Raw genomic sequence first — 16,045 nt, 5'->3', positions numbered from 1 at the left:
CAGGCCGCTAGTGATGAGGAATTGGGAGTGCTGGCCTACTGGTAATTCCGGCTACTCTGAGGCAAGGCTCCGCCAAGTCTCTAAAACAAACAAACAAACTAACCAATACATAAACAAATGTGAATATATCAGAACCTTGCGGGTGTTTGTGGGTTCCTGACTCGGAGTTACAGCAGCATTGCAGGGAGGGGCCGAGGAGGGGGAGGCCGTGGTTGAATCAGGAGGAATGAAAGGCAGATACGTAAATGGGCGGGGCGGCACTTGGGGAAGGAAATCAGGGCGGGGCCTCACGTGGGAGAGGTGGGAAGGGAAGCTCCCAGACCTAGGGAAATGGAGATAAGAGTCTTAAGACACTATGGACGGGGGCGGAAAGAGGGGAGGGCAAGAAAGACCACAGGGCTCAAGCTCAGCCTGAGACTAGGAAAGGACACCCTGCTCAGATCAGCACCCCATCCTCTGTTCTTCGGAAATTGGGGAGCCTGACCCAAGCTAGCCTTTCCAAACAGCTGAGCTGTGGGTGTCTGTCTGCAGACCTGCCCCTGACATCTCCAGGAAGTGGGTCAGAGCAACTGGCGTCCACACCTCTCTACCCTCTGTCTGGGGCCTCACAGTGGGTAACAAAGCCATGATGAAACAGTTTTTATGCCCCTGGGAACAGGCTACGGAAGAAAAAAAAATGAATTAGACTCAAAGCTCAGGTTTGCTATAGAATGCTGGAACCTCTAAAAAGCACACACTTGTCTCTTTTAACTCCGGCGACCCCGTTTGCAAAAAGAAAAATGTCTAGACTGTGGAATATTATTCAGCAATGAAAAAAGGCACTCGCTATCAAGCCATGGAAAACGCCAGGTGAGGGGAGAACGTGAACAGATGATTCTCAGCCATCCCAACCATTCTAGAAACAACAAAACATGGGGGCTCACAAACCCAGAGAAATGGAGGGAGATAAGAGTCTTAAAGAGATGAGAGGGCTCGAGCTCAGCCCGAGTGAGGCTGGAGAAGGATGCCTACTCAGATCAGCACCCCGTCCTTTGCTCTTCTGAAGCTGGGGCCTCTGTCAGACAGGCACACGGCTCTTGGAGCAAAAGCCTGAGTTAGGATCCCACACACCTGCCCCACCCAGTGCAGGAGGGGAGGGGAGGACAGGCAGATCTCTAGGGCTCCCTGGACACCAGCCTATCACCAGGTTCAGAAAGACCCTGTCTCAAGGGGATAAAGTGACGCATGATAGAGCAGGACACTGGACATTGTTTTTTTCTGGCACCCGCTATACCTCTTTTAGATGGAGGAAGAGACAGGGGGGCGGGGGACAATCTCCCTGGGCAAAGAGAGAGGTCAGAGGTTATCTGGGATTGGAGGTAAGGATGAAAAGGATTTTTAGGGCTGTGGAATTATCCTGCACAGTACTGCCATGGTGAGCGCATACCATTATGCAGGCTTCAGAGCCCCAGAGTGAGCCTTTCTGCAAGTTACAGGCTGACAGACTGCTAGCACCAGCCTAGTTACACCATGGATGCCACACTGAGATATTAGTAATCAGAGAAACTGGGTTTAGTGGTGGGCGCTGGGTGGGTAGGGGATGTGGGAGGCAGAGGCAATGGAACTTCTGTGAGTTTGAAGCCAGTCTGGTCTACAAAGTTCCAAGCCAACCACAGCTCCACAGTGAAGGGAGGAAACGTCTATTTAGGGCCAGAAAGGGTTCAGTAGGTAAATGTACCTACTGCCAAGCTCGGCAAGGTGAGTTCAATCTCCAGGACCCACATGCTAGGAGAACGGACTCCTGAAAGATGTCCTCTCATCACCCTTCACGTGTGTGCTTTGGTACACACACACACACAACACACACACACACACACACACACACACACACACACACACACACCTTGTAAGAATGTAATTTAAGAAGAAACACTAATTTTAAACTGGGCAGTGGACAGTGGTGGTACACACCTTTAATTCAGCACTCAAGAAGCAGAGGCAGGTGGAGCTTTATGAGTTCGAGGCCACCCTGATCTACAAAGGAAATCCTAAGACAGCCAAGGCTACATGGGGAGAGCCTGGAAAACAACAAACATACAAAACGTTAAATTTGGAACAGGAAAGACATATTCTTTCTCTGGTATTCTCTCCTCCTAGGGACCTCTCTTCAGGCTTCGTACTGAAGCTAAAGTCAAGGCAGTCATTAGCAGGCCAAAGAAAGAGCTGGGGAAGTGGAGACGCTGACTTTACCGGATACAGATCTGTCCCAGAAAAGTTCAGCTCTCCACACAGGAAGCTCCCTAGGGAGTCTTTGGCAGACAGGCATCATCCATCGCCTGGGGCAGATGCAGCACACACTCAGGTTTATTTCCCCAGCCCTAGGGGTGGGTTGGCCCTCAGTTACTCTCCCAGGGACTTGGGGCTACCCTTACCCATCCAAGACCTGAGGTTCAGCCCAAACCAGTAGCTGGAGCTCTGCCCCTTATGAACTAACTCCAAGGCCTTCACGGAGAAAGAAGACTCTACTGTGACAGAGCCCCCAGTACGCAGGAAGGCCCTGTTCCAAAAGGAGATAGGAGGTAACATCCACCTAGCCTTGGCTTGCTTCCCATAGATATGTCTGAGAGCCACCGAGATAGGGATGAGGGCAGAGACACTCTGGACCAAGGTTACCAAATCAGAGGATCCACCCTGACCCAGAAAACTCACCCCGCTGAATCCCTACATCTCAGCTACACACCCAGCACCCCTGAAGGCCTGCCAAGCACCCCACCTCCCATTCCAGAACACATGGTCATTCGGTTTGGAAACAAGGCCATGTAAATGGCTGACGTACAGGCTGGGGCAATAGTGCGATGTCTTTTCTGGGTGGAGACAACCTCGCCCGACCCACCGTGCGTGAAAGACCAGGTACCATTGGCCAGCCAGAGAGGATGCCCACCGAAGCCTGAGCCTCTTCCTCTGAAGTGAGTTCTACAGCAGGTGCGAAGCCAGGAGCAGACCATCACGGGCGAGGGTGGGGGTGCAGATGGGGGTAGGGGGCACCACTGTCCTACCTCTTCTCCATCCCAGGTTCCTTTCTCAGGACCCACATGGAGGCTTACCACCTCCCAGGGCACCAAGCACACATTTGTTACACAGAAGGAGATACATAAAAATAGATAAATCTTAAAGACAGACAAACCCTTCACTGTAGTTATAAGCAAATGAGATGCTCACCATCACCAACCATTACAAAATATAAAAACAGGGCTGGAAGGATGGCTCGGCAGTTAAGTGCACTGGCTCTTCTTACAGGGACCCAGGTTCAGTTCCTAGAGCCCACGAGGTAGCTCACAGCCACCAATAACTCCAATTCCAGAGGATTTTTTTTTTCTGTTTTGTTTTGTTGTTGTAATTGTTGCTGTTGAGACAGTGTTTCCTTCGTGTAACCCTAGCTGTCCTAAAACTGACCCTGTAGACCAGGTTGGCCACAAACTCAAGAGATCTGCTTGTCTCTCTCTGCGCAATTACCACCCAGCCCAGAGGATCTTTTGCAACTTTTGGCCCCTCTGTAGCAGACACACAAGTGGCACAGCATTCACACACACACACACACACACACACACACACACACACACACACACACACACACACACACACACACACACACACACACACACACACACACACACACACACACACACACACACACACACACACACACACACACACACACACACACACACACACACACACACACATACACACACACACACACACACACACACACACACACACACATACACACACACACACACACACACACACACACACACACACACACACACACACACACACACACACACACACACACACACACACACATACACACACACACACAGAACAAATAAATACCGCAACACTCTAACATGAGGCTGACCATGGAACACACTCATGTGTTGCTAAGTGGAAACACAAAATGGTGCATCTGGGAACCAAGATGGCAGATTCAACTGTAGTGTATGAGTGTTTGTCTCTGCACTGAGATACGAATGCCACAACCACTGCATGCCTGGTCACCATGGAGGCCAGAAGAGGTGCACCAAATCCCAGTAACCGCAGCTACAGATGATCGTAAGCCACCTAGTACAGGTGCTAGGAACAGAACAAAGGTCCTCTGGGAAAAGCAGCCAGCTCTCTCAGCCAGCTCTCTGGTCTCACAAAACAGTGTCAAGATATTCAACATATCTGTTATAAAAGACCCAGCCATCCCATTCCTGAGTATTTATGCAAGATAAAGAAAAAGCCTGTGTCCACACAGAAACAGAAGAGAACATGGTAATAGTAGTCTTAGTCACAACTAGCTGGAAAGCCTAAGCTGACTAAATACACTGTGGTTCATACATCTATTTACAGCAATGGAAACTACTCAGGAATAAGACAGCAAATTGACCGTAAGCGATCTGAGCTTTAGGTAAACAATCGGAACAGTTTGGATAGCTATCAAAGGTTTGGCGAGTTAGAGAAGTCAAACCCAAAAGGCTATACAACTGTAAGGTTTGTTTGCATGACTTTCTTGAAAAGGCAAAAATCACAGGGCTAGAGAAAGACCAGATTGGTGCTGCCAAGATGCAAATATGGGGGAGGGGACATGAGGAGATACGGGACCTGGAACTGTCCTGTACCTTATTGTGATGTGAACTTACAACTCCATACGTTTGTCCAAACCTGTAAACAGCACGCATATTCTGGTGTGTGTAAACTTAAAGTAAGCCCTGGGCTGAGCTCAGAGGTAACATTGTGGAGGCCAATCGCCGGCAAATACGCACGCACGCATGCGCACATGCAGGCGCCCGCATACACCTACTTCTTATACCTGATGGGTGCAGCTCAGATCTCCCCCTTTTATAAACCATGCACGGTAACAGCCCTCAGTCTACACAGATGTTTCTTCCTCTACCTGTGTCCCCATCTCCTGCACACACTGTCACAGCCCAACCCATTCTCAAAGAGCCTCTCCCACCTCCTCCAGGAAGCCTTCCTTGGCTCCTCCCAGCCCCATCAGAATGAGTCATTGGACCTGTAATTAGTCTTTCTTCATCTTGAAGATTGTCATTATTCAGTCAGTCTCTGTTGGGCACGGAACATCGGACCGGACCGGGGACTAGGTTACATTTGTTACTTCTAGTTACATTTGTATCTCAGAGCTGTCATCTAAAATCAGCTTCACAAAGCAGACCGCGACCGGGGGCTTGAGAGAAGGGGAGTTGGGGGGCAGGGGGCGGGTATCGGGTCAGACCTGGCCTCCCCAGGCCGCTCCACTATTGGACTTTTCCAAGCATATCACCAGCCCCTCCTTAAAAATTCCAACTTGTCTAGGTTTTTAAGGACCATCCATAAGTCATTTGTTTGACAAACACTTACACAGTGCTTAGAAGGAGCCCAGCAAGGACCAAACACTTTATACACTAACTCATTTCATCTTCACGTCAACTGTGAAACTGCTATTGGCTTTTTCCCTCCTCTCTAGGCTGAGACAGGATCTCATGCAGCCTTGGTATCTTGAACTCTGAGATTTCCCTCCAGAATGCTGGAATTGCAGGTTTGAGCCACCGAATATGGGTTTCTACCAGCATTTTTTACCCTCATTCTTCGGAGGGGAAACTGAGGCACACCATACAGTTAAATAACCTGCCCTAGAAAAACCATCCTAAGGAGCTGAAGGGACTTACAACCCCATAAGAACAACAAAACCAACCAACCAGAGCTCCTAGGGACTAAACCACCATCCAAAGAGTACACATGGACAAAGCCATGGCTCCAGCTGCATATGTAGCAGAGAATGGCCTTGTTGGGCACCAATGGGAAGAAAAACCCTTGGTTCTGCCAAGGTTCAATGCTCCCCTCAACCTCCACCCCCCAACCCCATATAAGGGAATGTCAGGGTGGGGAGACGAGTAAGGGGTGGGTGGTTGAGTGGGGGAAGTGAGAGGAGGGATGGGATAGGGGGTTTATGGGAGGGGAACGAGGAAAGGGGATAACATTTGAAAAGTAAATTTAAAAAATATACAATTTTTTTTAAAAAAAAAGAACAGTAGGGGTTGGGGATTTAGCGCAGTGGTAGGGCGCTTGCCTAGGAAGCGCAAGGCCCTGGGTTCGGTCCCCAGCTCCGAAAAAAAAGGAAAGAAAAAAAAAAAAAAGAACAGTAAAAGAAAAGCCATCCTGGGTCCCGTTGCTATTAGGTGACAGGACAGGAGCTTAGACTCAAGCAGGCTGCTGGAGAGCTACATTATCCAATCAGTATCCACTGACCCCAGGAGGCAGGCTACACTAAGGGGTGGCTGATCTGAGTTGAGACACCCTGGTAAGTGTGATTTTTCAGTACCCGAATAATGCCAACTATGAGTAATTCCAGCTATCATTTAGTATGTTACTTTTTTCTCCCAGTAGTAGGGACCTCAGGGTGCCTTACACATGCAAGGAAAGTTCTCCACCCCTGACCTTTTCCCATCTGTCACATATCAGGGCATACTATTACGGCAAGTCAAAACACTACACAGTTTTAGAGGGGCACTGAGAAGGTAGCATACAGGTTTGTTAAAATACATTGCTTTTAAAAATATTTTGTATGTTAGTTATGTGAGTGTTTGGCATGAGTACATGTATGCATGTGTAGTTTGGGTGTGCTCGGCGCCTGCACAGGTAGGAAGAGGACGTTGGAGCCTCTGGAACTAGAGTCACAAACAGCGTGAGCTGCCCAATTGTCAAATGGTGGGGAACTGAACCTGGACCCTTAGCAAGAGCAGTAGACGCTTACCAGCTAGGCTATCTCTATAGGACAAGCTTTGTTCTGTTTGTTGACTGTGAGACAAGGCCCTTGGCTAGCCCGGAGCTACAGAGACAAGATAGCCTCTACTTCATGGAGATCTCCCTGCCTCTGTCAACTGAGTGCTGGGATTAAAAGTGTGCACCACCAATAAAAAAGATTTACATTTCATTTTGCTTGTTCGCTGGGGGAGGAGCTGCACACACACGCCACTGCAGGAGTATGGAGGCCAAAAAACAGTGTTTGGGAGTTGGGTCCCGAGGACTGAGTTCAGGCTTGGCAGCCTGATGCCCACTGACGCCCTACCCCAGCCCTTGACATTCTTACTATACTGCCTGAGCTGTTCTTACATTTACAATCCTCCTGCCTCAGCCTCAAGATGAAACCAGACTCTTAGGCATACTAACCAAACGCTCTACTATTGAGCCGTTCCGAGGTCTTCTTATTTAGATCTTATTCTGTCTGGTAGCACTTTTCTGGCCTCTGGATTACTACATCCTGGGTCACCTTCCCTATACCTTAGTTTCAAGGTGGGACCAAGGAGTGACTTTACTCTAACACAAAGATGGGGGGGCCACACAGCAACTGTCACATTCTCCTGTGTTCTTTCTTAACCAGCCCAGACACCCCCCTCTCGAACCCTCACCTCCAGTTTGGAAGGCATCTCTAGCAGGAAGGACAGGTGGGAAAATCCCCCTAACATCACTAGTGGACGGGAAAATTCACTCTGAAGCTAACATGGAAACTCAAGGCCCAGTGCCTCAGAAGGGCTGAAACAGAGATATTCAGGTCCTCCCTTCCAGTTTCCCACAAGGATAGAGAGTACAGACCTCCTCCACAACATCCCAGACGACACCTACAGGCTCCAAGGTGGCGCTCCAAGGGTTGAGGGTGAAGTGCTCTGCTCTGCTTGAGGAAGCAACCTCAGACCTGATGAAGCTCCTCTGCTGTGATCACAAAGAGGGGCTGCTTGCCTTCCGCAGTGCGGAATGATAGCAGTGGGGATCACAGCTTCCAGTCCCTCCACCAGCCTCAGGTCAGACATTCAAACACCGGGCAGGCATGGTGGCAAATGCCTGGAATCCCATCCAGCCTGCCAAAGTCAAAGAATTGGGGGGTAGGGAAGAGCAAAGCCCCAGGCCATCGAACTTTGTGAGTCCAATAATGAGTTCAAGACCAGCCTGAGACTTTGACTCAGAAAGAAAAGCCAGGGCCTGGAGTGATGGCTCAACGGTTAAAAGCACTGGCTGCTCTTCCAAAGAGGCAAGGACCTGGGTTAGATCCCTGGCATCCACACCGTGGCTCACAACCATCTGTAGCTCCAGTCCTGGGTGATCCAGCACCCTCTCCTGGTGTCTAAGGGCATTGCACACACATGGTACAGGAAAACCACAGGTAAACCACACATACACACAAGAAAAATTTTAAACATTTGAAAGAGACACAAAGGTCCCACCTGCTTCTATGCCTGCTCCTGCTCTGCATCACCACCAGCCCTTCGACCTCCAGCGAAGCACAAATTCACATACAGAACAGGACCAAGATGTTCATCTGGCACAAGTCAGTGAGTCATGGGTAACTGGCGGGAATCCAGTGGTAGAAACAACATTGTGCAGAGAAGATTCCAGGGCCAGATCCTGATACCCAGCATTGGTGCAGAGAACAACGAGAAAATGGAGCACATGATGCTCATATGCTCAGCGGCTCCTGGAGGATCCTGGTCCGCAAAGCCAAGGAGCTGACGTGCTCCTCACGTACCACAAATCCTGCTGTGCTGCACTTGCTCACAGAGCCTTCTCCAAGATGCACAAAGCTATCATGCACAGAGCTTCAGAGCTGGCTCTCAGTCACCCATGCCACAGACCATCAGTCCACACAGCGAAGAAAATGGATGCACACTATTTGTGCTTAGAACCAGGAAAACTGTCACACATACACACATACAAAAAGGACACAAAAAAGAGCAAACTTGAATTTTATTCCTTTTTCCCTTTTGGTGGTCCTGGGAAGGAAATCCAGGGCTCCATCAAGCTAGCTAGGCAAACACACTGGGCTAGCAAACACGCTTCCTAATAGAATAGATTTCTCCTTTAAATGCCAGACATGGCTCTCAGTGTGGGCAGAGTGTCCTATAGCTTAGTAAAGACCTCATAATTCCACTGCCTCGTTCCTAAGTTATGGAATTACATACCATTTTGGGGGTTTTCCTCTCAATTTCCTTATCTCCCAGGTTTTCTACTACCAGTCTATATTCGTCTTAACAATAAATAAAAGATTTCAAACCCGGCTGCAGCGGCTCACACATTCTAATCTCAATAATCGGAAGAACGGTCTGTGGCCCTGTCGGAAAACAAGGGAGTAAGATGGTGGTGGCTGCTCACGGAGTCGCTAGTACTCAGATGCCAGAGGGAGGGAGATAAGAAATGTAAATTAATTCATAGCTATACGTTGAGGCTGAGGTCCACCTGGGCTACCTGAGCCTCTGTCTCAAAAAAGGAAAGGAATTGGGAACATAGCCCACTTGGCAGAATGCTTGCCTGGCATCCACAAAGCCCTGGGTTCTGCCTCCAGTGCCACCTAACCAGGTGAGGTCGCACATGCCTGTAACAAGCACAGGGAGGCAGAGGCCTTCTGGAGTCGTCGGTTCAAGGTCCTTGTCAGCTACTCGGTGGATTTGAAACCAGCTTGAGATGCACGCCTGAGAAAACAACACAGCCAAAGTTGAAAGGGCTCAGGAGGTGGTTCATAGGAAAGTGCTCGCCAAGCCCCAGAGTTCAGTCTCTAGCACTGGAGGGAAACTGTCCTTGAGACAAATAAAAATTATATGTCACTGGGCAATGAAGATGCAAGCCTTTAATCCCAGCACCTGGGAAGCAGAGGCAGGTGGATCTCAAGAGTTCAAGGCCAACCTGGTCTAGAGAGTGAGTTCCAGGTCAGCCATGGCTGTTACACCAAGAAACTCTGTCTCTAAAAACCAAACCAAACCAAAACAGACTCCAAAAGTCTCCAACCTTCTAGAAAATTCTAGCCAGGTGAGAAAATACAGACCTGGTTCTGCCAGCCAGAGCTTCCTTACTATCCTCAACACCCACAGGGCTGACAGAATGAAGCTAGGGAGAGCTGTGGTGTCTCCCATTAGAAATCCCCCTTATGGTGGGGTGATTGGTCAGGCTAGTCCTTCAGTCAGACATACCCCAACCGCAGTCACTTCTCCTGTTGCCAGTAAAAACCTTACTGAAAGGTTACAGTGTTGCCCAGGGAGAGAGCTCACCTAGCATGCACAAGCCTTGAGTTTCAGTCCTAGCACCACCAACAAAAGAGAGAAAGACTTTTCTCCATCCAAAAACTATGGAGTGAATCCAGGCTAGGGACTTGTTTCTTTGAACTCAATTATTTTCCATGGAGGTTTTGTGTAAAACTCTTGACAGAAGGCTAGGGTCAGAGCACCAACCTAGCATGTTTGAGATCCTAGGATCCAGCCTCAGCACGGCAAACAAACAAACAAACCAATAAATAGAATAAAACAATCGAAAACTGGGCAAGGGTTGAAGGAGAAGCCCACGGCTCCATTTCCAGGACCCTCATCTTGTCCCTTGGAGAAAGAAATCAAGCTACCCTGTGTTTTCTGTGCCCCGCCCCCCTCCTGGATCCCAGCAGTGGTCTTAGGACCACTCTGAGGCTGCTCTCCAAACCCCAAAGGCTGACCTGCACTGGCTTCTCCCAAAGCCAAGTGTACTTCAGCTCTCACACACAGAGTCTGTCCCACCCTCCCACAGATGGTGGCAAGATAAGTTGTCCAGTCTGCTAGAACATTCCACCACCTGCCTCAGGCAGGAATCTCCCCCCTTGCCGGTCTTGCTCTGACTGGGACTGAAGAAATCTCTTCCCAGTTGTCCAAGTGACCCAAGGCTGCTGTCTCCCTACTCAGAGCTCTGCCCAACATTACCTGCCCATCAACTATTACTTGGGGCTCAATGCCAAAGTGGAGGACAGCCAAGTTGGAGGGCAGCCAGGAAGAAACAACACTAGTCTTTCATCCTGGCCAAGGCAACTCCTGAAGCCATCCTGGGGGCTCTAGGGGAAGGGGAAAGCACGGGTCTGGCTTGGTGAGCTTGGCAGGAACCTGACAGAAGAGGCTGCCAGACATAAAATCTTTGCTGCTAAGACACACAACGGGGTGCTCAGTCAAATAGTGGGTCCTCCCGCTCAGGTTTCACTCTGAGTCAACGGCCCCCTTAGGCAGAGAGCCCCACCCCAGGGCCCACCCTGTGTGTCATCAGCCCCTCCCCAGTGCCCTCTGCACTGGCCCTAACACTCAACCGGATATACAATCCCATCCCCCCAGGAGGGTCACCCTGGCCTTAGCACAGCTCCCATTTCCTGCCCCTGGTGACTCCTCTGAAGTCTATTGTTCACATTGAGTTTGGGTCAAAGGAAGCTGGGTCCCCACCCACGGGGACCAGCCTGCCCACCCTGGCCATGGAGCTGGCCCACACCAGGGAGCTGGCCCATCCTCCTACCTTTCTGGAAGCTGGCCTGTCTGACAAGCAAACAGATGGGCAGAAATCTTGGCCTGAAGTTCTGGTGGGAAATTTCTCACAGATCCTGGCCCACCAGCTGAGAGCCCCAGGATCAACCACACAGGTGAGATTAGACTCTCCTGGATATACAACTTTAAAGACAGTGTAGCAAAAACTGCCACTTTAGGGCTACACTGGAGATGGAGACTCCATGCTCCCAGGCAGACAGGCAGCCTGCCCTACCCCAGCCTCCTCCACCTGGGCCCCTGAGCTGGTGACACCCCGCCCTCAGGGTGCTGGGGAGCAGCTGTTCAGCTCCTATTTCAGGGCTTTAAACAGAGCCAAACAGAGCCGTTTTTCCTGCTTCTGCCAACAAGGGGTCAAGGGGGCAAAGAGGTAAAGCCACCCTCAGGAGCCCTGAATTTCCAACTACCACCAGACTGGCCTCAACTCCGGGAAGTGTGAGGTCCAAAGTCAGGGACTGGTGTCTTCTACTTCCCCCGAGAGGGAAGAGACACAAGTTTGGCAATAGGTGTTGCTTTGTGACAGTCACCAGCACAAGACCGCAGAATGGAGGCCAAAGGAGGCTGTGACATTTACATCCTGGGAGATGGAAAAGATAGAGCTGGGAATTGAAGCTCAAACCTGAGGCTCTGGGTTCATCCCTAGAACAAAAAAGCAAAATGACAGAGCAGATAGATAGACAGATACATAGATACACAGATACATAGATACACAGATACATAGATACATAGACAGATACATAGATAGATACATAGATATGTAACAGATACACAGATAGATACATAGATACACACATAGATAAAGAGATAGACAGATGAGATATCTAGACAGATACATACATACATACAATCATGCATATGCACATATATAGCATACCCCCACACACACCTGGCAGAGTAATGCTTAGGCCTTTAGATGAAGGAGAGTAGGTTTGAAAGCGGTCCTGACATCCTCACAGACTGCTATGCGCTTATATCCTGCCATAGGGGAGTTAGTGTATACTTTCTGCTGGGATGCAAGAGATAATGCCTGCCTACAAACATGGATGTGTATCCCAGGAAGGTAGACACCACCCAAGTCAGACTGTTACAGTCTCCACGACCATTAGATGAAAGTGGATAGGGTCCACAAAGCAGGAGACATAATCCAAAGTGAAGAGCTTCCAGTCCCATCTCTGCCACTCAGAGCTTGTGCAATTCTAAACACCTTATGGTCCTTCCCTGGGTCTCAGTTTCCCCACACAGGGCCTGGACTTTGACAGAGGATCCGACAGTGCTCAGCAAATGTCCTGAGAGCAGGCAAAAGTAGAAATGAGAATATGGGAGCTGGAGAATTATGTTATCTGGTGGCGAAAGGAAGCCTCCCCATGGCACGGGACCCACAGAAAATGCCCAATTCATGTTGGCAAAATAAATATGATACGTGGTGAGGTTGCCCAAAGGGTGCCCAGAGAATAATCACACAAAATCCTCTAGTCTCACATGTTACAAGACCCCAGGTCCAATCCTCAACATGGAAAGGGGAAGGGGGAGGGGGTTGCCAAAGCAAGCTTAGGAAAACATAGGATACACCATTTCCAAGGGCCCTGGGATGAAGGGGAAGGGGGAGGGGGTTGCCAAAGCAAGCTTAGGAAAACATGGGATACACCATTTCCAAGGGCCCTGGGATGTGCTAACAGACACTTTAGAGACACTGAATTTTCAGAGCAAGCTTTCTGCACTGGCTTTAGTTACTCACCCCTCATCCCCACCCCGCAATGTTACTCATCAGGAAACGGAGCCCAAGAGCCTTAAAGGTAGTGAGTATCAAGATTCATGTCCAGGTCTGTCTGACCCCACACCTGTGTGTTCCCTACCCCAAGAGAGCTGTCCTTGTAGACACGGCCTGAGCAGTATGGAATATGAGGTATGTCCCAGCTGACTATCTACATCAGCAGGAGAGAAGGAAAGATAAACACAAGAGCCCCTCCCCTCACTCCTGACACGGTTCTCTTTTCCTTCCTTCCGAGAAACCACAACCATCACTTTTGTGTTGTGTTAATGAGGGAGAACCCTGATGCCAAGTCTGTGACTCTCACACCACTGTCCTGTCAAGATCCTGGACTCAGCTACCAAGTCGGAGGCAGCCCTCACCTTCCTGTCACTAAAGGTTTCCTACAGTGAGCTATCAAGTTTCCCCACAGAAACAAGGTCATCTAGCTAACTGTGAAGAATGAGGGGGAAGCTGAGGCAGAGGATCATCCAGTTTGAACCCAGCTTGGGTTTCAGAGCAAGACCCTGGCTATTCAGGAATGAGAGATTTTCTTCTCCTCGTTGCTTCAAGGTTCCTACAGAGAGAACACTAACACCCCTGTCCTTGAAGGCAACTTTGAAACTCTATCAACCGCCCAACAAACACTATCCAACAACCCATGTGGTCAGCTAAGCCTACAGACTCCAGTCTGTAATTTTTTTTTTTTTTTTTTTTTTGAGGCAGGAGAATGAAAAAGCCACCTCCTGCTGAGGTAGTAGGACCAGGCCAGCCTAGACTACAGGAGACTTCTGCCTCAAAAGAAAACAACCTAACAAGCTCCTTTCCTTTTAGAGGGTCCACCCCCATAAACGTTACCAACAACCCATCCTAGCCCCTGGGGGGCAAAGATCTCAGCTTTGCTTAGCCTACCAGCAGTTCCCTAAAGGATTCCGCCAGAACAGGATCCACACTCCCTCAGAAAGACAGCTGCCTGGAAGGGGGGCAGGTGTAGGCAGCTTCCTGCCAGCAAAGCTCAACCCAGCAGAGCTGGGGTGAGGAGTGGGGGGCGGGAGGGCCGGGAGGGGACACTTCCAACTACTACTGTCAAATTCTCCCTGAACACAAAGAACTTGGAGACATTGTCCCCTGCTCCGGTTCTGCAAGAAGTCAGAGCCAGAACCAACATCCTCAGAGCGACGACGACGACGGGTGTTGGAGAGGAGGCATCACACACCCACCCGGACTCTTAGGGTTTCAGACAGCACCCTCTTCAAGTAGCAATGCACTCACTGTCGCATTGTTTAGCACAAACAAATACACCTCCTGAAAGCAAGGTGAGTCACAGCGCGCAGATATCTCTTCCTCAGGTACACCCAAAACTTAAGGATGCTGGCGCAAGTAAGTAATACCTCGCTTGAACTCACTGAATGGGACGGAGTGTGGGTGTGCCTGGAGCCCCCTGACACGTGTGTGCACCGCGGCGCGCCCCTGGGCTGCCTGCTAGAGTAGAGTGCCTTGGAGTTTGGGAGCAATGGTCCATCACTTCTCACCCATAGGGGCCACGGCGTCTCAAACCCTGAGGACCTCTGCAGAAGGTCCAAGCAACACACCTCCCTTCTGTGCTCCCTTCTCCAGGCTGAAAAGTAGAAAAGGGCCTGACTGAGGCTCATCAGTCTCCAGCTTCTAAAACTTCTGCCAGGCGACCCTGCTCTGTCCAGTCTCTGGACTCCGCTGCCCCCACGTGCCCCACTGGTCCCCTAGTGCTGCCCGAGACCACGCAGGACGCGGATGTCGCCCGAACTCAGCAGCCTTACCGGTCCCAGGGTTCAGGAGGCGGGGTGGGAGCGCTCGGCCGGCTGCACCAAGTCCACGCGGGGCGCCAAGTCTTCCAGCCGCGGCGACGGCTTCGGGGCCCGAGCGTGTAGCTGAGGCGGTCCCCACCCCCGGGGCCGGAGTTTGCAGAGGAGCCCGGTAGGAATGCGCGGAATGGGCGCTGGAATGAGACGCGCGCGGCTGGGGAGGGAGCGGAGGGAGTGGCGCTGCCACCCGCACCTTAGGGAGGAGACCGGGCCTGAGAGAGGCTGGGCTCCGCGGCTGGGCGGAGCCCGGGGGACCGCGGGCGACCACGGGACGGGGCACGACGGAGATACCCGGGAACCCCGCAGACCCCTCGGCGCCTCTCGCCACTCGTGCCCACACGCCTTGACTGCGATCTACGGATTTCCCGCTCACCTCCAGCTTCCCACATCCCCGAGTGGCATTGAATCCCTCCACCACCTCCTGCTAAAAACCGTCCCCTCCGCCGGGGTGGGGCGCGCCTCGCTGTGCTCCTGGAGTACGCGGACCGGAGCAGGAAGGGCTGTTCCCTTCCCCGAGGCTGCTACGGAGGACACTCGCTCCGGGAGCAGGAAGCAGGAACTCCCGGCTCTGCTCCCAGATCCGCCACCGCTTTCCCTCTCCAGCCCTCTCCAACATCAGCCTTTCAGTTCTTTCCTTGTCCCTTGGGATCTGCAGAACTGTCACTTCTCAGAAAGCAGGGAAGAAAGGGGAGACCCGTCATGGACTCTGTTGTAACTCCATGAATCTTTATCCTGTGAATAGGTCCACCGGATGCTGGGAGAATAATAAAGAGTGGGTCCCAGCAGTGGTTCACAGAGAGCTGGAACTTAGCTGCTGATGACCCAGGGTCCGGGACAGCTTGGCCATGAAGTTAGAAGTCTGAGTTTCAAAGAAGTACGTCAGAGTCAGATCAATTTAGAAGAGACACGTGGGCTCGGGCTAGGAGTCTTAGAACCATTTGGCTACTACCTCGCTCCGGCACTCACCTCTTCACTTTGGGAAACTTAAAATCAAAGAAAAGCCTTTGCTATTCCCCCAAATCAAACAATCTCTGAAGCACTATCATTAAATTTTTATTGCCGTGGCTCTCCCAGTCTGATCTGGTGAAACAAACTCTGGAAGGCAGCAGCTCTCCAGATCTATC

General features: G+C 50.7%; 1 protein-coding gene across 1 annotated transcript in view; it reads right to left on the bottom strand.

The window, feature by feature from the left end:
• Positions 1–15,361, bottom strand: part of Tead4 (TEA domain transcription factor 4) — a 104,872-nt gene extending 89,511 nt beyond the window's left edge. The window contains exon 1 of the mRNA XM_032905599.1: positions 15,295–15,361. Coding sequence (XP_032761490.1) covers positions 15,295–15,310 — 16 coding nt within the window. The 5' untranslated portion in view covers positions 15,311–15,361. The remainder of the gene's footprint in view (positions 1–15,294) is intronic.
• Positions 15,362–16,045: the final 684 nt, after the last annotated feature.

The sequence above is a fragment of the Rattus rattus genome, chromosome 6 (assembly GCF_011064425.1).
Source record: "Rattus rattus isolate New Zealand chromosome 6, Rrattus_CSIRO_v1, whole genome shotgun sequence".
Lineage (NCBI taxonomy): Eukaryota > Metazoa > Chordata > Mammalia > Rodentia > Muridae > Rattus > Rattus rattus.
Note: the sequence above shows the minus strand (reverse complement) of the source record. Positions and strands in the feature narration are given on the sequence as shown.